This window comes from Mytilus trossulus, chromosome 5, assembly GCF_036588685.1.
Source record: "Mytilus trossulus isolate FHL-02 chromosome 5, PNRI_Mtr1.1.1.hap1, whole genome shotgun sequence".
Lineage (NCBI taxonomy): Eukaryota > Metazoa > Mollusca > Bivalvia > Mytilida > Mytilidae > Mytilus > Mytilus trossulus.
In genome coordinates this window covers 49,774,950-49,790,269 of record NC_086377.1, presented here as the reverse complement: position 1 = coordinate 49,790,269, position 15,320 = coordinate 49,774,950, and the positions used below count along the sequence as shown (strand labels likewise).

General features: G+C 31.3%; 1 protein-coding gene across 4 annotated transcripts; it reads left to right on the top strand.

Moving 5' to 3' along the window:
- Positions 1-465: 465 nt before the first annotated feature.
- LOC134719705 (uncharacterized) lies at positions 466-14,868 on the top strand. 4 transcript variants are annotated; one of them, XM_063582672.1, is made up of 14 exons: positions 466-1,923; positions 2,572-2,668; positions 3,180-3,291; positions 4,854-4,997; positions 5,553-5,627; positions 7,618-7,683; positions 7,978-8,043; positions 8,338-8,403; positions 8,699-8,764; positions 10,372-10,455; positions 11,414-11,610; positions 12,244-12,403; positions 13,815-13,918; positions 14,776-14,868. In XM_063582672.1, the coding sequence occupies exons 2-14, from the start codon at positions 2,576-2,578 to the stop codon at positions 14,815-14,817; spliced, it is 1,275 nt and encodes a 424-aa protein (XP_063438742.1). In that variant the 5' UTR covers positions 466-1,923; positions 2,572-2,575; the 3' UTR covers positions 14,818-14,868. The 4 variants fall into 4 exon arrangements, 3 of the variants coding, with proteins under 3 accessions (XP_063438742.1, XP_063438740.1, XP_063438741.1); XM_063582670.1 differs by having other exon boundaries at positions 466-2,668; XM_063582671.1 differs by lacking the exon at positions 8,338-8,403 and having other exon boundaries at positions 466-2,668.
- The last annotated feature ends 452 nt before the right edge of the window (positions 14,869-15,320 follow it).

Here is a 15,320-nt window from a genome sequence, read left to right as displayed (position 1 = left end):
GTAACATGAGTAACTTGGAAGCAAATAAGTGCGCTTTACACAACTTGCATTCAGTAGATTTACCTTCAACTAGTCAACCAATGACTACCATGACTACAGAAGGAAATTTATCACCTTCTGTTGAAGGTGGTCATGAGCTGGAGTCAGATAATAGTTCAAGTGGTTTACCTGATATAGATTGGGATTCTGTTGAGAAATTTGAAACTTTGTCTGTTGACACTGATACTGATTTTAATCCAGATGAGGATGAGACTCTGTTAGAAGAACTGGCTGTATGGACTAACACATTTCAAGTAAATCATAATGCTGTTGATGCCCTCTTGAAAATTTTAAAAGAGCATGGTCATCAAAACTTGCCAGGAACGTGTCGTACTTTGTTGAAAACAGTTAGAGAAGTTGAGACAACAAATATATCTGGAATGGATTATTATAAATTTGGACTTGAAATTGAACTTTTGAAAATATTTGAACAGTATCCAAAGATGGTAACAGATAATGTTGAATCCATAGATATTTCTCTGAACATAGATGGTCTTCCTCTTTTTAAAAGTACAAATACAGCATTGTGGCCAATTTTATGTGGAATTCACTTACAACCAAGAAGAGTATTTCCTCATGTTTTAACAATAGGTCCTTCAAAACCTACTAATCTTGATTTTCTACAGGAAGCAATAGATGAATTGGACTCTTTACTACAAAATGGCTTTAAATTTAACGGTAAAGAAGTAAGAGTGAAGCTAAGATGTGTAGTATGTGATGCACCTGCAAAAGCAATGATGAAAGGGATAAAGTTATTTAGTGGATATTATGGTTGTGACAGATGTAATCAAACTGGTTTCTGGTGTGGACGTATCACATACCAAGATACTGAGAATATGCAACTTAGAACAGATGTTAGTTTTAGAAATCAAGATCAAGAAGAACACCATCACAGACATTCCCCTTTTTGTCAATTAAATATAGACATGATTAATCAATTCCCTATTGATTACATGCACCAAGCGTGTCTTGGTGTTATGAAACGACTTCTTCTATTGTGGATGAGGGGGAAAGGGTCACGACGCATAAGGATGTCAGCTCAAAACATTCAAGATATAAGTTCAAAGTTGGTACAGTTAGCTGAATTTATTCCAAAACAATTTGCTCGTAAACCCAGAAGCTTGTATGAAATAGACAGATGGAAGGCAACTGAATTCAGGCAATTTTTATTATACACGGGGAAAATAGTTTTGAAAGGAATTTTACGACCAGATTTATATGCTCATTTTATGTCTTTGAGTGTAGCTATATGCATTTTAGTATCTCCACGTTTAGTGAATGAACATGTAAGTTATGCAAGAAATCGATTAAATTTCTTTGTTAATGAAGGCAGAAACCTTTATGGTCAAGAGTTCCTTGTATACAATGTCCATAGTATGCTTCACATTTCTGATGATGCTGAAAAATATGGAGGTCTTGATAATTGTGGAGCATTTGAATTTGAAAATTATTTGCAAAGGTTAAAAAAGATGGTGCGGTCAGGAAAGAAACCTTTAACCCAGATAGTGAAAAGAATTAAAGAATCACAGACGTATTTAGCCAGCATGGATGCGCAAAGAAAACAAAATGAAATAAAAGTCTCATCTCGGCAATCTGACAATGCTTACTTAATTGGACAAAACAAGTTCTGTCAGTTATTATCAGAAACAAATAATCATGATGAAGACGGCAATGCTTTAATGTTGTGCAGAGTATACACAAGAAATCAAGCCTATTTCCATACACCATGTGATTCAAGAATGATAGGAGTTTATAGTTTTGACAAAAGATATTCTTCTGTTGAGCATGTACAATCTAAAAAACTGGGAAAACAAGCAATTTTGATTAATAAGGAAAATGAGAGCAATATTGTTGTCTTAGCTATACTGCATGACTTTTGATATGGTAAGGGATAATCGAAATGTTTTGCTGTTGTCAAATTTAGTGTTCATTTTCTTACTTATTTAGGAAATGACTTATTGTTCTGAACTTTAGGCAGATTTTCAAAACATACCACTCAACAAGGTTGAAAAACACATCCAAAATATAAAACAAGCTGATGAACTAAGAACATGCCATACAGTTTTACATAAATTATTAAGAATGAAACATAATTTGTTTTTATACACCATGTACACAAATGTACATTTTGTCATTTATACAGCCAACATGTTAGACCTTCGACCAAGATTATCTCTATTCACGACACATGATATTGTTTAGAATTTGAATAGAACTCCTGACCAATTGCTGTCTCAGTCGATTTATTCACTGCATTATGTCTGACATGTATGTTAATATACAATGTAATTTGTTACAAAATTTAGAAATTAAAACTTACTTCCTATATGACATACTTAAATATACACTCCAAAATAAGCAACGTAATTAAAATTTGAATTATTGATAATCTAATTTTTTAAGATTTAAAAAACTCGAGCAGAATATAGAAAAAAAACTCATACTGATGAATACTTATGTCAATTTACGTTACATGTATATGTTGACATGTTGCTTTGAGGCAGCCATGATTTTTTTAAATTTTTTTTACAGATCTATGGCTTTTTCATATGCAATAGTAGAATTCATAAATGATGATCCACCATCAGTAGCAATTGTACACCAGGGATGGTTGGATAGCAAACCAGATGTAAGTTAAAGTAGACAATTTTAAGGTTTTTTGTGAAGACAGTACATAATTATTTCTCACCCTGGAAAAAGGGCCATACATATACTTTTGTCCAATTTTACGATTCCTAATAAAACCCAACTTAAAGACTAGAGCTTTTAATATTTATGAAAGTTGCGCAAGACTAATGCATGATAAACTAGAAAATAAATGTATCTAGGAGAAAAGTGTTCTGTTAAACCGTGTAAGTTTCAAAAGTGTATAAGCTATCATATTATGTATCAAATACCTAATCCACATCTTCAATAATCTCGCAAAACTGGCAAACATTTGGCAAAAGAAGGAGAAAATTGATATGCTATATGTCAGATGAATGACTAAAGGAAAAACCAAAAAACAGTGAAGGGAAATATAATTGAATAGAGGAAGTAGGTAATCATCTTGGAATAAGTAGAATTTAAACAACAAAATCAAAAATAATAATCTGATTTTTATCTAGCAATTTAGAGTTGGTTCATATATTTTTTTGTAGGGTATGTTTTGTTATTGGCCGAGGACAAATGTTTCATTGAAGGCCAGAAAAGCCGAAATTGCAGACAAGGAGAAGTGGGTAAAGTATTCTATTAGAATACTTCACTACACAGGTAACTTAATTAAGCCTACAAAAATATACAGGTTTTCGTCTCGCCTGCGACAAAGTGAGACATAGGTATTACTATCAGGCGGCAGCGGCGTAAACTATTTGTATAAAGCTTTATATTTCAGAAGATAAAAGACTTGGATGCTTCATACTTTGTATGCAGATACCTTATGTTACGAACTTTCTGTCTGCCAATGTCCTTGACCTCATTTTCATGGTTCAGCGACTGCTTGAAAAAAAATTACAGTTTTTTTTTGTTATGTAAATTTGTCACTTATTATGAGTAATAGGATAACTATATTTGGTATATGGGTTCCTTGCAAGGTCTACATGTCCATCAGACAGGGTTCACCTGACCTCAGCCTCATTTCATGGATCAGTGATCAAGGTTAAAGTTACATGATTAGGTCCGCTTCTCAGATACTACAAGCAGTAGGTCAGCTTTATGTGGTGTATGGGATACATGTCAGTCTGGCAGGTTTCATCTGACCTTGACCTCATTTTCACGGTTCATTGGTCAATGTTAAGTTTTTGTGTTTTGGTCTGTTTTTATACGACCGCAAATTTTGAAATTCGTATAAAGCTACGCCCTGCGGAGCATCTGGTTCTAATACTATGAGCCATAGGTCAACTATATTTGGTGTATGGAATTATTGTAAGGTGTACATGTCTGACTAGCAGGTGTCATTTGTCCTTGACCTCATTTTCATTGTTCATTGGTCAATGTAAGTTTTTTTGTGTTTTGGTCTGTTTTTCTAATACTATGACATAGGTCATAGGTCAACTATATTTGGTGTATGGAATGATTGTTAGGTGTACATGTCTGACTAGCAGGTGTCATTTGACCTTGACCTCATTTTCATGGTTCATTGGTCAGTGTTTAAGTCTGCTTCTTAGATACTATAATCAATTAGGTCAACTATATTTGATGCATGGAATGATTGTAAAGTAAAGTGTACATGTATGTCTGCCTTGGTTTATATAACCATGACCACATTTTCATGGATCATTGATAATTTTAAGTTTATGTGATACTTGTAGTAAGACTTTATCTTTTGGACTATCAACATAAAAACAATCATGGTTAGTAAAACAGGCGAGACATTTCAGCGTGTGCACTCTTGTCTAAAAAGGGTAGCTGACAGGAAACACACCTATATTTTGTTTTGGCCTTAGTTAATTTAAAAATCAACGACACTTTTTCTTCAACACAAAAAAATCTGAAGTTATGTATAGGAATAAGCCAATTATTGTACATATATATAAAATATTCATGTTTTCCGAGAAAAAAAATTTCTACAACACTGAAGTAAGCAGTTAATAAGATGAACATGATGATCTGTGAAGCATAAAATTGGACTGCATCTTTCAAATAGACAAAATTCATAATATTCAAATAATTTTTTTTAAGACAATCTTTCTAATTGACCTTGAAACATCAAATTAATAATGAAGTCAGTGTCACCCCTTGCCAAACATAAAATTCTTGAACAGCCTTGTTTTGCAGTTAAGCAATTACTTCTGTTTTACTGATTTCTGTACAATATCCACCACCATATTTTTCAGATACATATGAAAGTGCAATCCAGATGTGCAAGGATGCGCAATACACATCAAACTTGTCAAGTGACGATAATGAAGAAATGGGACGAGGTAAAAGAACCAAACAACAAAACTTTGAAAAACAAGATTCCAAAAGTGATGCAGATGGTAAGAATAAAGATTTAAGAAATGTGTATGCCTTGCATTTTTTAAACATGGTAAATTATATTATATTTTTTAATACTTTTTTCAGTTACAAATGTCCAATCTGAGCATAATTAGTTTAACTATATTTCAAAACAAAAGGGTTTGTGAAATTTGGTAGGTTATCCATTGTGTTACAAGTTCGAAAATCAGTGCCAATTAACTATTTTTAAGAGTCATGCCCCTTGGAAAAATCAGTTATATAGAAATTTGCATTGTAAGCACTCTCACACCTACTTTTCTTGTAATGAAATTTATATCAAGTTTATATTCGTAATGTCTTGGATGAGTTTGAAAATGAGCTCTGATCTATTCTTGTTACAAGAGTTATGTCTCTTTGAAATTTAGGTGAACATCTATGAGACATACATAACATATCTGTGTCAACAATTTAATTTAATGTAAAAAGCCTATGACTGTCCTCATGCAGTTTGTACATATAATTTCATAAGTGAAGAGTATTTGTTTAGTTATCATAGACCTGTATTAACACAATTTCTTTTTTTATTGTCTAAATAGATGAAGAGGAAATGAATGTTTCAAGAAAAAAACTGAAAAAAGCTTCGACTCCAACTCCAAATGCATCAGTACTTAGTAAGTGAAATTCTCTACTTCCTTTTCACCTGCATTTGTTTTACACTTTTAGTTGAATCAGTGGAATTTCTTTTTTAAATTGAGCAAACCTTAGCATCGTTTATTGAGTACAAAAGACAAATTATAGATACTGTGCTTTGAATCATAATACACCTATCCACTATCTTCTGATAAGCCCGCCCCCCTTAGCAACACATGGCAACCCAGCATCTTGGGTCAAGCTAATCAACAAAATGGCGGTCATTATGAACATTGGATAACAACAAAGTAAAGAAAATGTTATTAAAAATATAAAGAAGAGATATATAATTATATAAATATATGTTTCTGTGTTAAAATATGATAAAATATTTACTTCTCAAGAGTTGTCAGAGATAGATTTAAGAAATTCTGACCATTAAAACTAACTTAAAAGAAACAAATAGAATATTGAAATTTGAAGCTATACTAGATTACTTTCATTCACAAAAATGTAGTTTTCACAACAAGATATAGAATATGATATGATTGTTAAGATAAATTATGATGATAAATTACAAATTTAATTAAGCATGGCTAATGATCGGTTAATAAGTATGTTTATTGTGTAGATAAACACAGCAGTGGGTCAACTTGTAAAACAAGCATCATTGCTCCAGTACCTATTATTTGTATATTGAATAATATTTAACCAATTTTCTTCTTTTATCTGATGATAGATAACTTATACTGATAATTAAAATTCCTATCACTAAGTAAAAAGTAAAAACAAAAGAAATTTAATTTATTTTTTGCTTACATGTACAAATGATATATATTTAGTCATTGAAGTTTGTCTTGGCTTCAAATTCATATAGACTCTTATCCTTTTAAGATAGAAATATTTGCACATTGAACCTTTTTAATTTCAAATTAAGAAAATAAAAGTATATCCAAAACTTCTTACTACTTTGTTTTTCTTTTTATAAAATATATAATACTGTTTAATCAGTAAATATTCCCACAGAAGACCAAGTCGTATCAAAATTACACTTTATTTTACTTATGAAGCATCTATTGAAATATATCTTTTTATTGTTATTATTCAAGTTTAGAATTATTGGGGAATTTAAACCATCTTTTCATTATGATACATGCATATATAATGTATTTTCAAGAAATAACACATTCTAACTTGGATGTTTTATAGTATAATAAATTCTCAAATGAATGAGAAAAAAATATCAATTTGAATTCTTAAATTCAATTTGTAAACCAATCGAAATCTTGTGTTTTGAAATATATATTTTTTTATCATTTTTTGTTTTAAATACTATAAGCATGTAAACAATATTTTAAAATCAATAAGCACTGCCATCCTATTCCTTTTTAATTGATTTATTAATTAGTTTCACTCATTGAAATAACCCTTTTTTTTTGTTGGAAATTGACAACTTCACCTTCCTCTACCCTCTTACTTTGATAACTTTCCCTAAAACAATATTATTAATGGTTTAATTGCAAAAAAATCAAAACAATTCTATCAAATCAACTGTTCAGATAAGAAAGCTTGACCGAGGTTATGTCCGACAACACATGCTGCTATCAAATGTTTACACATGTGGCAAATTGACCACATGTGATTGGTCAATTAACTGATGATTGGCAGGAGAATGGATAGGTGAATTTAAGGATTGATTGCAGCTCCACATCCAGGGATAGATTTACATACATGTTTCAAGTGAATGGAGGTGACAAACATAATTGATTTGTTATTCGATTTGTAGATCAATATAACAACCTAAAGAGTTATGTAAGGTTGGAAGGCACTTTTTTTATTGCCATCATATAATTGCATTTTACTTTGCATGCCCCCACCCATACAAAAATAATTAAAGTGCCTTCCAACCCCCCATGTATTTTTTCTGGAATAGCCCTAAGTAATATTTGATGGGAAATAAAAAAAAATATATATAAATGTGTTCACAGCTGATATGCATGAAATAAATCTGATGATTTTATTATTTTTTAGATCATGAGCACTATAGCCAAAGTACACCTATCAGTACACCTATCAGGCCATTAGGAAATTCAGAAAGTAAGATTTTACAGAACATATCAGGCTTTAATATCGTTTTAATTTATTGTTCAGGCAATGTTTCTAAAACATCCACCATCTATCCAAATTTAATATTAAGTTCCTTCAGACCCACCACAAACTGAGTGATAAACTAAAAATAATTTTGATTAAAAATCATTATTGTTTTTCTTAGAATTAATGTCTGAAGTCAGGTATTAATTTTTTTCTTTATAAGTCAGGGAACTCTCAGGTATTAAAAGTTTTTACATCTGATATGCATGATATAAATCTAATGATTTTATTATTTTTTAGATCATGAGCTGGAAAGCCAAAGTTCACCTATCAGTACACCTATCAGGTCATTAGGAAATTCAGAAAGTAAGATTTTACAGAACATATAAGGCTTTAATATCATTTTTATTTATTGTTCAGGCAATTTTTCTAAAACATCCACCATCTATCCAAATTTAATATTAAGTTCCTTCAGACCCACCACAAACTGATTGATAAACTCAAAATAATTTTGATTAAAAATCATTATTGTTTTTTCTTAATATTAATGTCTAATGTCCGGTATTCTTTTTTTCTTTATAAGTCAGGGAACTCTCAGGTATTAAAAGTTTTTACAACTGATATGCATGATATAAATCTAATGAATTTATTATTTTTCAGATCATGAACAGGAAAGCCAAAGTTCACCTATCAGTACACCTATCAGGTCATTAGGAAATTCAGAAAGTAAGATTTTACAGAACATATAAGGCTTTAATATCGTTTTAATTTATTGTTCAGGCAATTTTTCTAAAACATCCACCATCTATCCAAATTTAATATTAAGTTCCTTCAGACCCACCACAAACTGATTGATAAACTTAAAATAATTTTGATTAAAAATCATTATTGTTTTTCTTAAAATTAATGTCTGAAGTCAGGTATTCATTTTTTTTCTTTATAAGTCAGGGAACTCTCAGGTATTAAAAGTTATTACAACTGATATGCATGATATAAATCTAATGATTTTATTATTTTTTAGATCATGAGCTGGAAGGCCAAAGTACACCTATCAGTACACCTATCAGGCCATTAGGAAATTCAGAAAGTAAGATTTTACAGAACATAATATCTTTCCCATAGTGTGGAAGATACATGTATGTTATGGTTTAGATTGTATTACGGTATCCCAGTTTCTTTTGTAAATACCTTAAAATCACACCAATGATATATTCTGTATTTATTAATTTTGTATTTGTCTAATTCAGTGTAATATGCACTCAATTGATTGTCAGTTGCTTAACATCACAAGGCTAGTATTTCATACACATTCAGGAGGAGAATCCATTGACAATGCCATAGAATGGCAGTCTGGAAACAATCTCTCAAATTCTTTTAAAATTGAATATGGAAATTCAAACAATGAATAATACCATGGTTAAGTCAAGTTAGTTTTAGTTTAAGGTAGCTGGGATGTCTAAATGTTCAACTATAGATTTTTCTTAAAGTTCAGTAAAAGACTTCTGGGTCAATGTACTTTCAAATTTCAATACTAAAACTGGGGTCATTGATCTTGTTTTTTTTTGGTTAAAATACATTGAAATTAACAAAATTGGGACTATTTTTATATTGTTTATATAGAGAAATCTGGAAACTGAATTTTTCCTTATCGAGGAAACATTATTTAAACGATAGAATTGGCTATAAAAAATTCGATGAGAGAATTGCTTTTCATTAATTCTTTCGAAATATCAAATAAAGATGGGTGGTCACAGTCTTATTTTCTTGAAAAATCCCAAAACACAAATGTTCTATCAAATTCAGTCTAATTATCTGCCCTTGATTTTAAAAGGATTTTTTTCTTGAAATTTTAAATTCACTTTACGACACTTAATTTTTTGATAGTTTAATCTTTAAATTTCAAGTTTGGGTATTTTGTTGTATATTGAATGCTACTTGGTAAAATATTTTTAAAACAAAAAAGTATTTTTGCAACATGCCCAGAAGGGATGCTCAGAAAAAGACACCTGATCTACCTTATTATCCTGCTTATTCTTATGAAGTGAGCTAAAATAGTTAAGTTAATATGCATTGGAAAACTTAGAAAGTATGTTTATAAAGAATATTATGTTGCATGGTAATTATACCCCTGTCCTAAAGAGGGTGGGTATATAGTGATGCACACATTAATCATGGAGATGATTTGGCCCTGAACCATCAGTCATGATTCATTGATTTATGGAGTTTTGCATACTTTACATGCCATTTTAATATCAACATTTGCATTTTACTATAAATTATATTTTTTTATTTGTTAATGTTGGGATAATATATCTTGCTTTCACTTCTATACAAATCAAAATAAGTAACACCTACTATATGTTCTACAAAGATTAAAAAAAGTAATATCTATGTTCCAACAAACATTCTGAATAAAAATGAGGGTCCACAGGCAGGCAAATGATTTAAAAAAATATTAATTGCATGGTTTTTACAGTTGAAATGGTCTTGATTTTGATATTGCTTGTTCCATAATGAAAAAAGTCTTGGGTAGGTACTAAAAACTTGTGTTGATCAAGTTGATTGAAATGCATGTATTTTTATAAAGCCTTGAAATTGTAATTTTTTTTATAGTTTTAGTTTATAAGTTTTTAATTTGACCCAAAAAATACTTAAAAAGTGCATTTCATCTTAAAATGTTAATATCTGTCATAGGAAGGAAAGAAAGACGGAGAGAACTTCACTTACTCCCAGATCTACCAGAGGAAGGTCAATTAAATTTACCAGAAAACACAAGCAGTAAGTAATATTGAAAGAAATGCAGGTAATTTCTGCAAAAAAAAACAGCCTTCAAAAGAAATATAGTTCAAATATTTGTTATATGTTTTATTCAAATTCATCTCAGGAATAGTGTCACAACAATTTTGTGAAATGACACAATTAAGTTCATTAATGAACAGTTTATAATTAGTTAGAAAATACATAACTTATGGTCAGATACTTTTTTTCTGCCCCAAACATGAATATAGAAATTTAGTGAACATTCATCCGTGTAAAATTATGGTCATTATCTCAAAAATATACTTAATTGGTAGTTCTAAAAACTACATATTATATACAGTATTGGTTGATTTGGCCTAAGTTTTATGCCTAAGTCTTCTTCTATTTATGATAAGTCTGTGATAATGTGTATAAAGTTGTAGTAGCTTTGTAGCATCTCCTTTACATCGAATTTATCCTGCCTATCCCAATGTCAAATAAGAAATTCTTAATTAAGGTTAACTAGTCAACTGTTTTTTGGCATCTTATTCTCATAGCAGTTTTCAATATTTGGTTTATACAATCCATATAAGGCAAGTCTGACTAACATTCCTTTTTTCTTTTCTTTTTTATGCCCCACCTACGATAGAAGTAGGGGCATTATGCTTTCTGGTCTGTGCGTTCGTTCATCTGTCTGTCGTTCAGGTTAAAGTTTTTGGTCAAGGTAGTTTTTGATGAAGTTGAAGTCAAATCAACTTGAAACTTAGTACACATGTTCCCTATGATATGATCTTTCTAATTTAAATGCCAAATTAGATTTTTTACCCCAATTTTACCGTCCACTAAACATAGAAAATGATAGTGCGAGTGGGGTATCTGTGTACTATGGACACATTCTTGTTTTCTTTTTGATTTTTTCATGGGAGGGGGGCTTGGGGCTATTCTTGGCTGGATAAAACTTTTAACCTTTTTAGTAATACAAATTATATTGCTCCAGGTTTTGAACGGATAGTATTGAGCACCCTTAAACATGTGGTAAAGAATCAAGAAAACATCCAGGCAGAGCTTGCCCTCATTTCCGGAGCAGCAGAAGATGATGAAATAGAAGACTTGCTTCCCTCCCCAGTAAATTCTCTTGAGGATTTCATCCAATGGGGAATTAAATTAGAGGAGAAGCAGTGCAGAAAGAAATTGGTAAGAGTAATTTTTTGAAGGAACAATATACATGAAGATAGATTTTCTGTCATACTTTTATTGATATTAAATTCATTTTTAAGAAACTGGTATAGTTATAATAATTCACTTCTTCTGCATGCATTCAGGAACTACAATACAAGGATTTCTGAAATTTGGTTTCAGGGTTTATCTAAGTCAGCTATACCGTGTGATGCGTTTTCAGATTGATCACTTGACAACTTCCTGTTTACCGACACTTGTATGATTTTACACATGATAGCCAAGTTGAAAATTTTCGACACATTTTTCTCAGGAACTACAATACAAGGATTTCTGAAATTTGGTTTCAGGATTTATATAAGTCAGCTATACTGTGTGATGCATTTTCAGATTCATCTCGACAACTTCCTGTTTACCGAACACTTGCATATTTTTACACTAATAATATTATCCACTTGCGGCGGGGGTATCATCAGTAGCTCGCAGTTTCACTTGTTAATGTTTGTTTGTTTTTGTATAAAACTATCTCCTTTAGCAGTAATATGAGTTGTTTGAAGAAACATTTCTTTGATCATCCTTGTATTCAATAAAGATTTTTTTTCCCATTTTTATTCTCATATAAATAAAATTACTCTTTTTTCTTCCTAATAGGCATCTTTCCTTATTGCTTTTGGAGGAGCAACATGTCTAGAAACAGTGAGAAATATTCTGAAGAAAACAGTGACTAACAATGTACTATCTTTGTACAGCTTGAGGGGAAAAAAGGGGAAAAAGGTCTTTCAGGACCATAACTTGTACAGAGTTCTTATAAGTAAGTACATTAGGGCTGTTCAAGATACAAATATATTATGGGTGTAGATCAAACTACTTGTTTATTCCCCCTTTCTGAAGTAGGCAGTATATTGTGGGCCCTTCCGTCCATCAAGCTTTTGTATTCTGAACCACCTGACAGAATGAAACATGAAATGAGAAGAAAGAAAAGGTCTTTAAGGATTTATGTTTTTCACCAGACTTTGACCTCATTTCATGTATCAGTGATCAAGAATAAAGTTGCATGATTAGGTCCGTTTCTCAGATACTATAAGCAGTAGGTCAACTATATGTTGTTGATGGAATGATTGTAAGGGGTACATGTCAGTCTGGCAGGTATCATATGACTTTGATTCTTTGTTTAGCTCACCTGGCCCAAAGGGCAAAGTGAGCTTTTCTCATCACTTTGCGTGCGTCGTCCGGCGTTAGCTTTTACAAAAATATTCTCCTCTGAAACTACTGAGCCAAATCAAACCAAACTTGGCCACAATCATCATTGGGGTATCTAGTTTAAAAAATGTGTGGCGTGACCCGGTCAACCAACCAAGATGGCGGCCAATGCTAAAATTAGAACATAGGGGTAAAATGCAGTTTTTGGCTTATAACTCAAAATCCAAAGCATTTAGAGCAAATCTGACCAAGGGTAAAAATGTTTATCAGGTCAAGATCTATCTGCCCTGAAATTTTCAGATGAATCGGTCAATCGTTTGTTGGGTTGCTGCTCCTGAATTGGTAATTTTGAGGAAATTTTGTTGTTTTTGGTTATTATCTTGAATATTATTATAGATAGAGATAAACTGTAAACATCAATAATGTTCAGCAAAGTTATATTTACAAAAAAGCCAACATGACCGAAATGGTCAGTTGACCCCTTTAGGAGTTATTGCCCTTTATAGTCTATTTTTAACAATTTTCATTAATTTGGTAAATTTATGTAAATTTTTACCAAATATAGTTCTCGGTTACTATTTGTAAGAAGCAAAATCGTTCAGTAAAGTAAGAACTTCAAACACATCACTATCACCAAAATACAATTTTGTCATGAATCCATTTGTGTCCTTTGTTTAATATGCACATAGACCAAGGTGAGCAACACAGGCTCTTTAGAGACTCTAGTTATAGTTTATTGGTAAATGTTAAGTTTTTGTGTTTTGGTCTGTTTTTATTTTAATTATCATAAGCAATAGGTTAGCTACATATGGTGCATGGAATAATTGTAAGGTGACCATGTCTGTCGGACAGGATTACTCTGACCTTGACCTTATTTTCATGAATTTTTAAAAATGTTAAGTTTATGTGATACTTGTTGTACAACCGTTGTCTTTTTTACTTTTGTCATAAAGTATAATCAGTAAAGCAGGCAAGACATTTTAGCGTGTGTTCTTGTATGAAAATATCATTTTTTATTTCAGGAGCATGTTTAAAGTTGCACAAGTGCAAAAGACAGGAAATAGAAGATTGCATAATTGAGGTGTTAAAGCATGCTCCTCATATGCCGGGAGGACCTAAATACAAGGTAAATTGTTATATATTTTATTATAAACTGTTTGTTGCATCAAATAATTACTGCACTCGTACAGAAATCTTGGAAGAATAACTAGTGGTGCATCAATCAACAGAAACATCTTCTTTGTAGCTAACAATCCTGTGTTTTTATGGTTTTAAAAAACAAAAAAATAACTTGATATGAGTTGTCAACGTTTACCTTGATATGTACAACGCTCAGACATAACAGAGTTGTCCACATTTTTAACTCATCTGGCCCAAAGAGCCAAGTGAGCTTTTCTCATCACTTGGCGTGTTTATTTTTATTCATAAAGTTAACTGCTTTTATATTAAAATAAGAAGATGTGGTATGATTGTCAATGAGACAACTCTCCACCAGAGACCAAATGACATAGAAGTTTACAACTAAAGGTCACTGTGTGACTCTCAACAATGAGCAAAACCTATACCGCATAGTCAGCCCCGAAATGACAAAATGTTAAACAATTCAAACACGAAAAACTAATGGCTTGATTTAAGAACAACACAATGAATGAAAAACAAATATGATATACAGCAACAAAAAACAACCACTAAATTACTTCTGACTTGGGACAGGCACATACAGAATGTGACGGGTTTAAACTAAGTTTGTTGTCGCCAAACCCTCCCCCTAACCGGGGACAGTGAACATAAGAACAAACAATAAAAATCAGTTGAAAAGGGCTAACTCATCAGCTGGTTCAAAACCAATAACAACTACATGTTTAAAGTTGGTTCGTTTAATTAAATCAATAAACTTACATTTATTTTCATTATGTATAAAATTCATTTTAAAATTTTGCATTACTATTGCCTTTATTATTTATTTTTTATTGTGTTTTTCAGAAACCAGCTTCAAGAAGAAGAGATATATCAGACTCTGAATAAATAATATATGATATAAATGTATAACACTATATGATCTAATTATTAAAATATGAAACACATCTTTATGCATTTTGAAGTATTCTTTTATCTGAAGCTGAAGTTTTTCAACCCAACCAACAGAAATGTCAAAATGATCTAACTTTTCAATGGAAATACTAGTAAGGAAGAGCTGAGAGACAGGGTAAAAAAAGAAGAGTGCATTTACTTGTTTTGGAATACCATTTAAGTGAATCTATTAATAAGATGACCCTTTAATTTTAAGTGTACCTTAAGGACTGTCAGCTATTTTTCGACTATTCTAGTTTAACTATCCCATAGGTATCTCCTGCCTCTCTTTTAGACGTGAGGTATACATCAATGCAACAGCAACTCGATGAACAAAAGTAGTCAAACTATATTTAGATGGGAACATAATATAGCATACAGTCTTCAGCAACATAGATGTCAATTCACTGAACTAGTTATGAATGAATAAAACAGAAACAGACATCTGCCATATCCAT

Bases quoted from the DNA above. Each gene is read 5' to 3' on its own strand.
- LOC134719705 (XM_063582670.1), top strand. From the start codon at position 2,486: ATGAATACTTATGTCAATTTACGTTACATGTATATGTTGACATGTTGC. The intron at 8,404-8,698 runs GTAAGATTTTAC...ATTATTTTTTAG, and splicing joins GTCATTAGGAAATTCAGAAA to ATCATGAGCTGGAAGGCCAA. The intron at 8,765-10,371 runs GTAAGATTTTAC...TATCTGTCATAG, and splicing joins GCCATTAGGAAATTCAGAAA to GAAGGAAAGAAAGACGGAGA.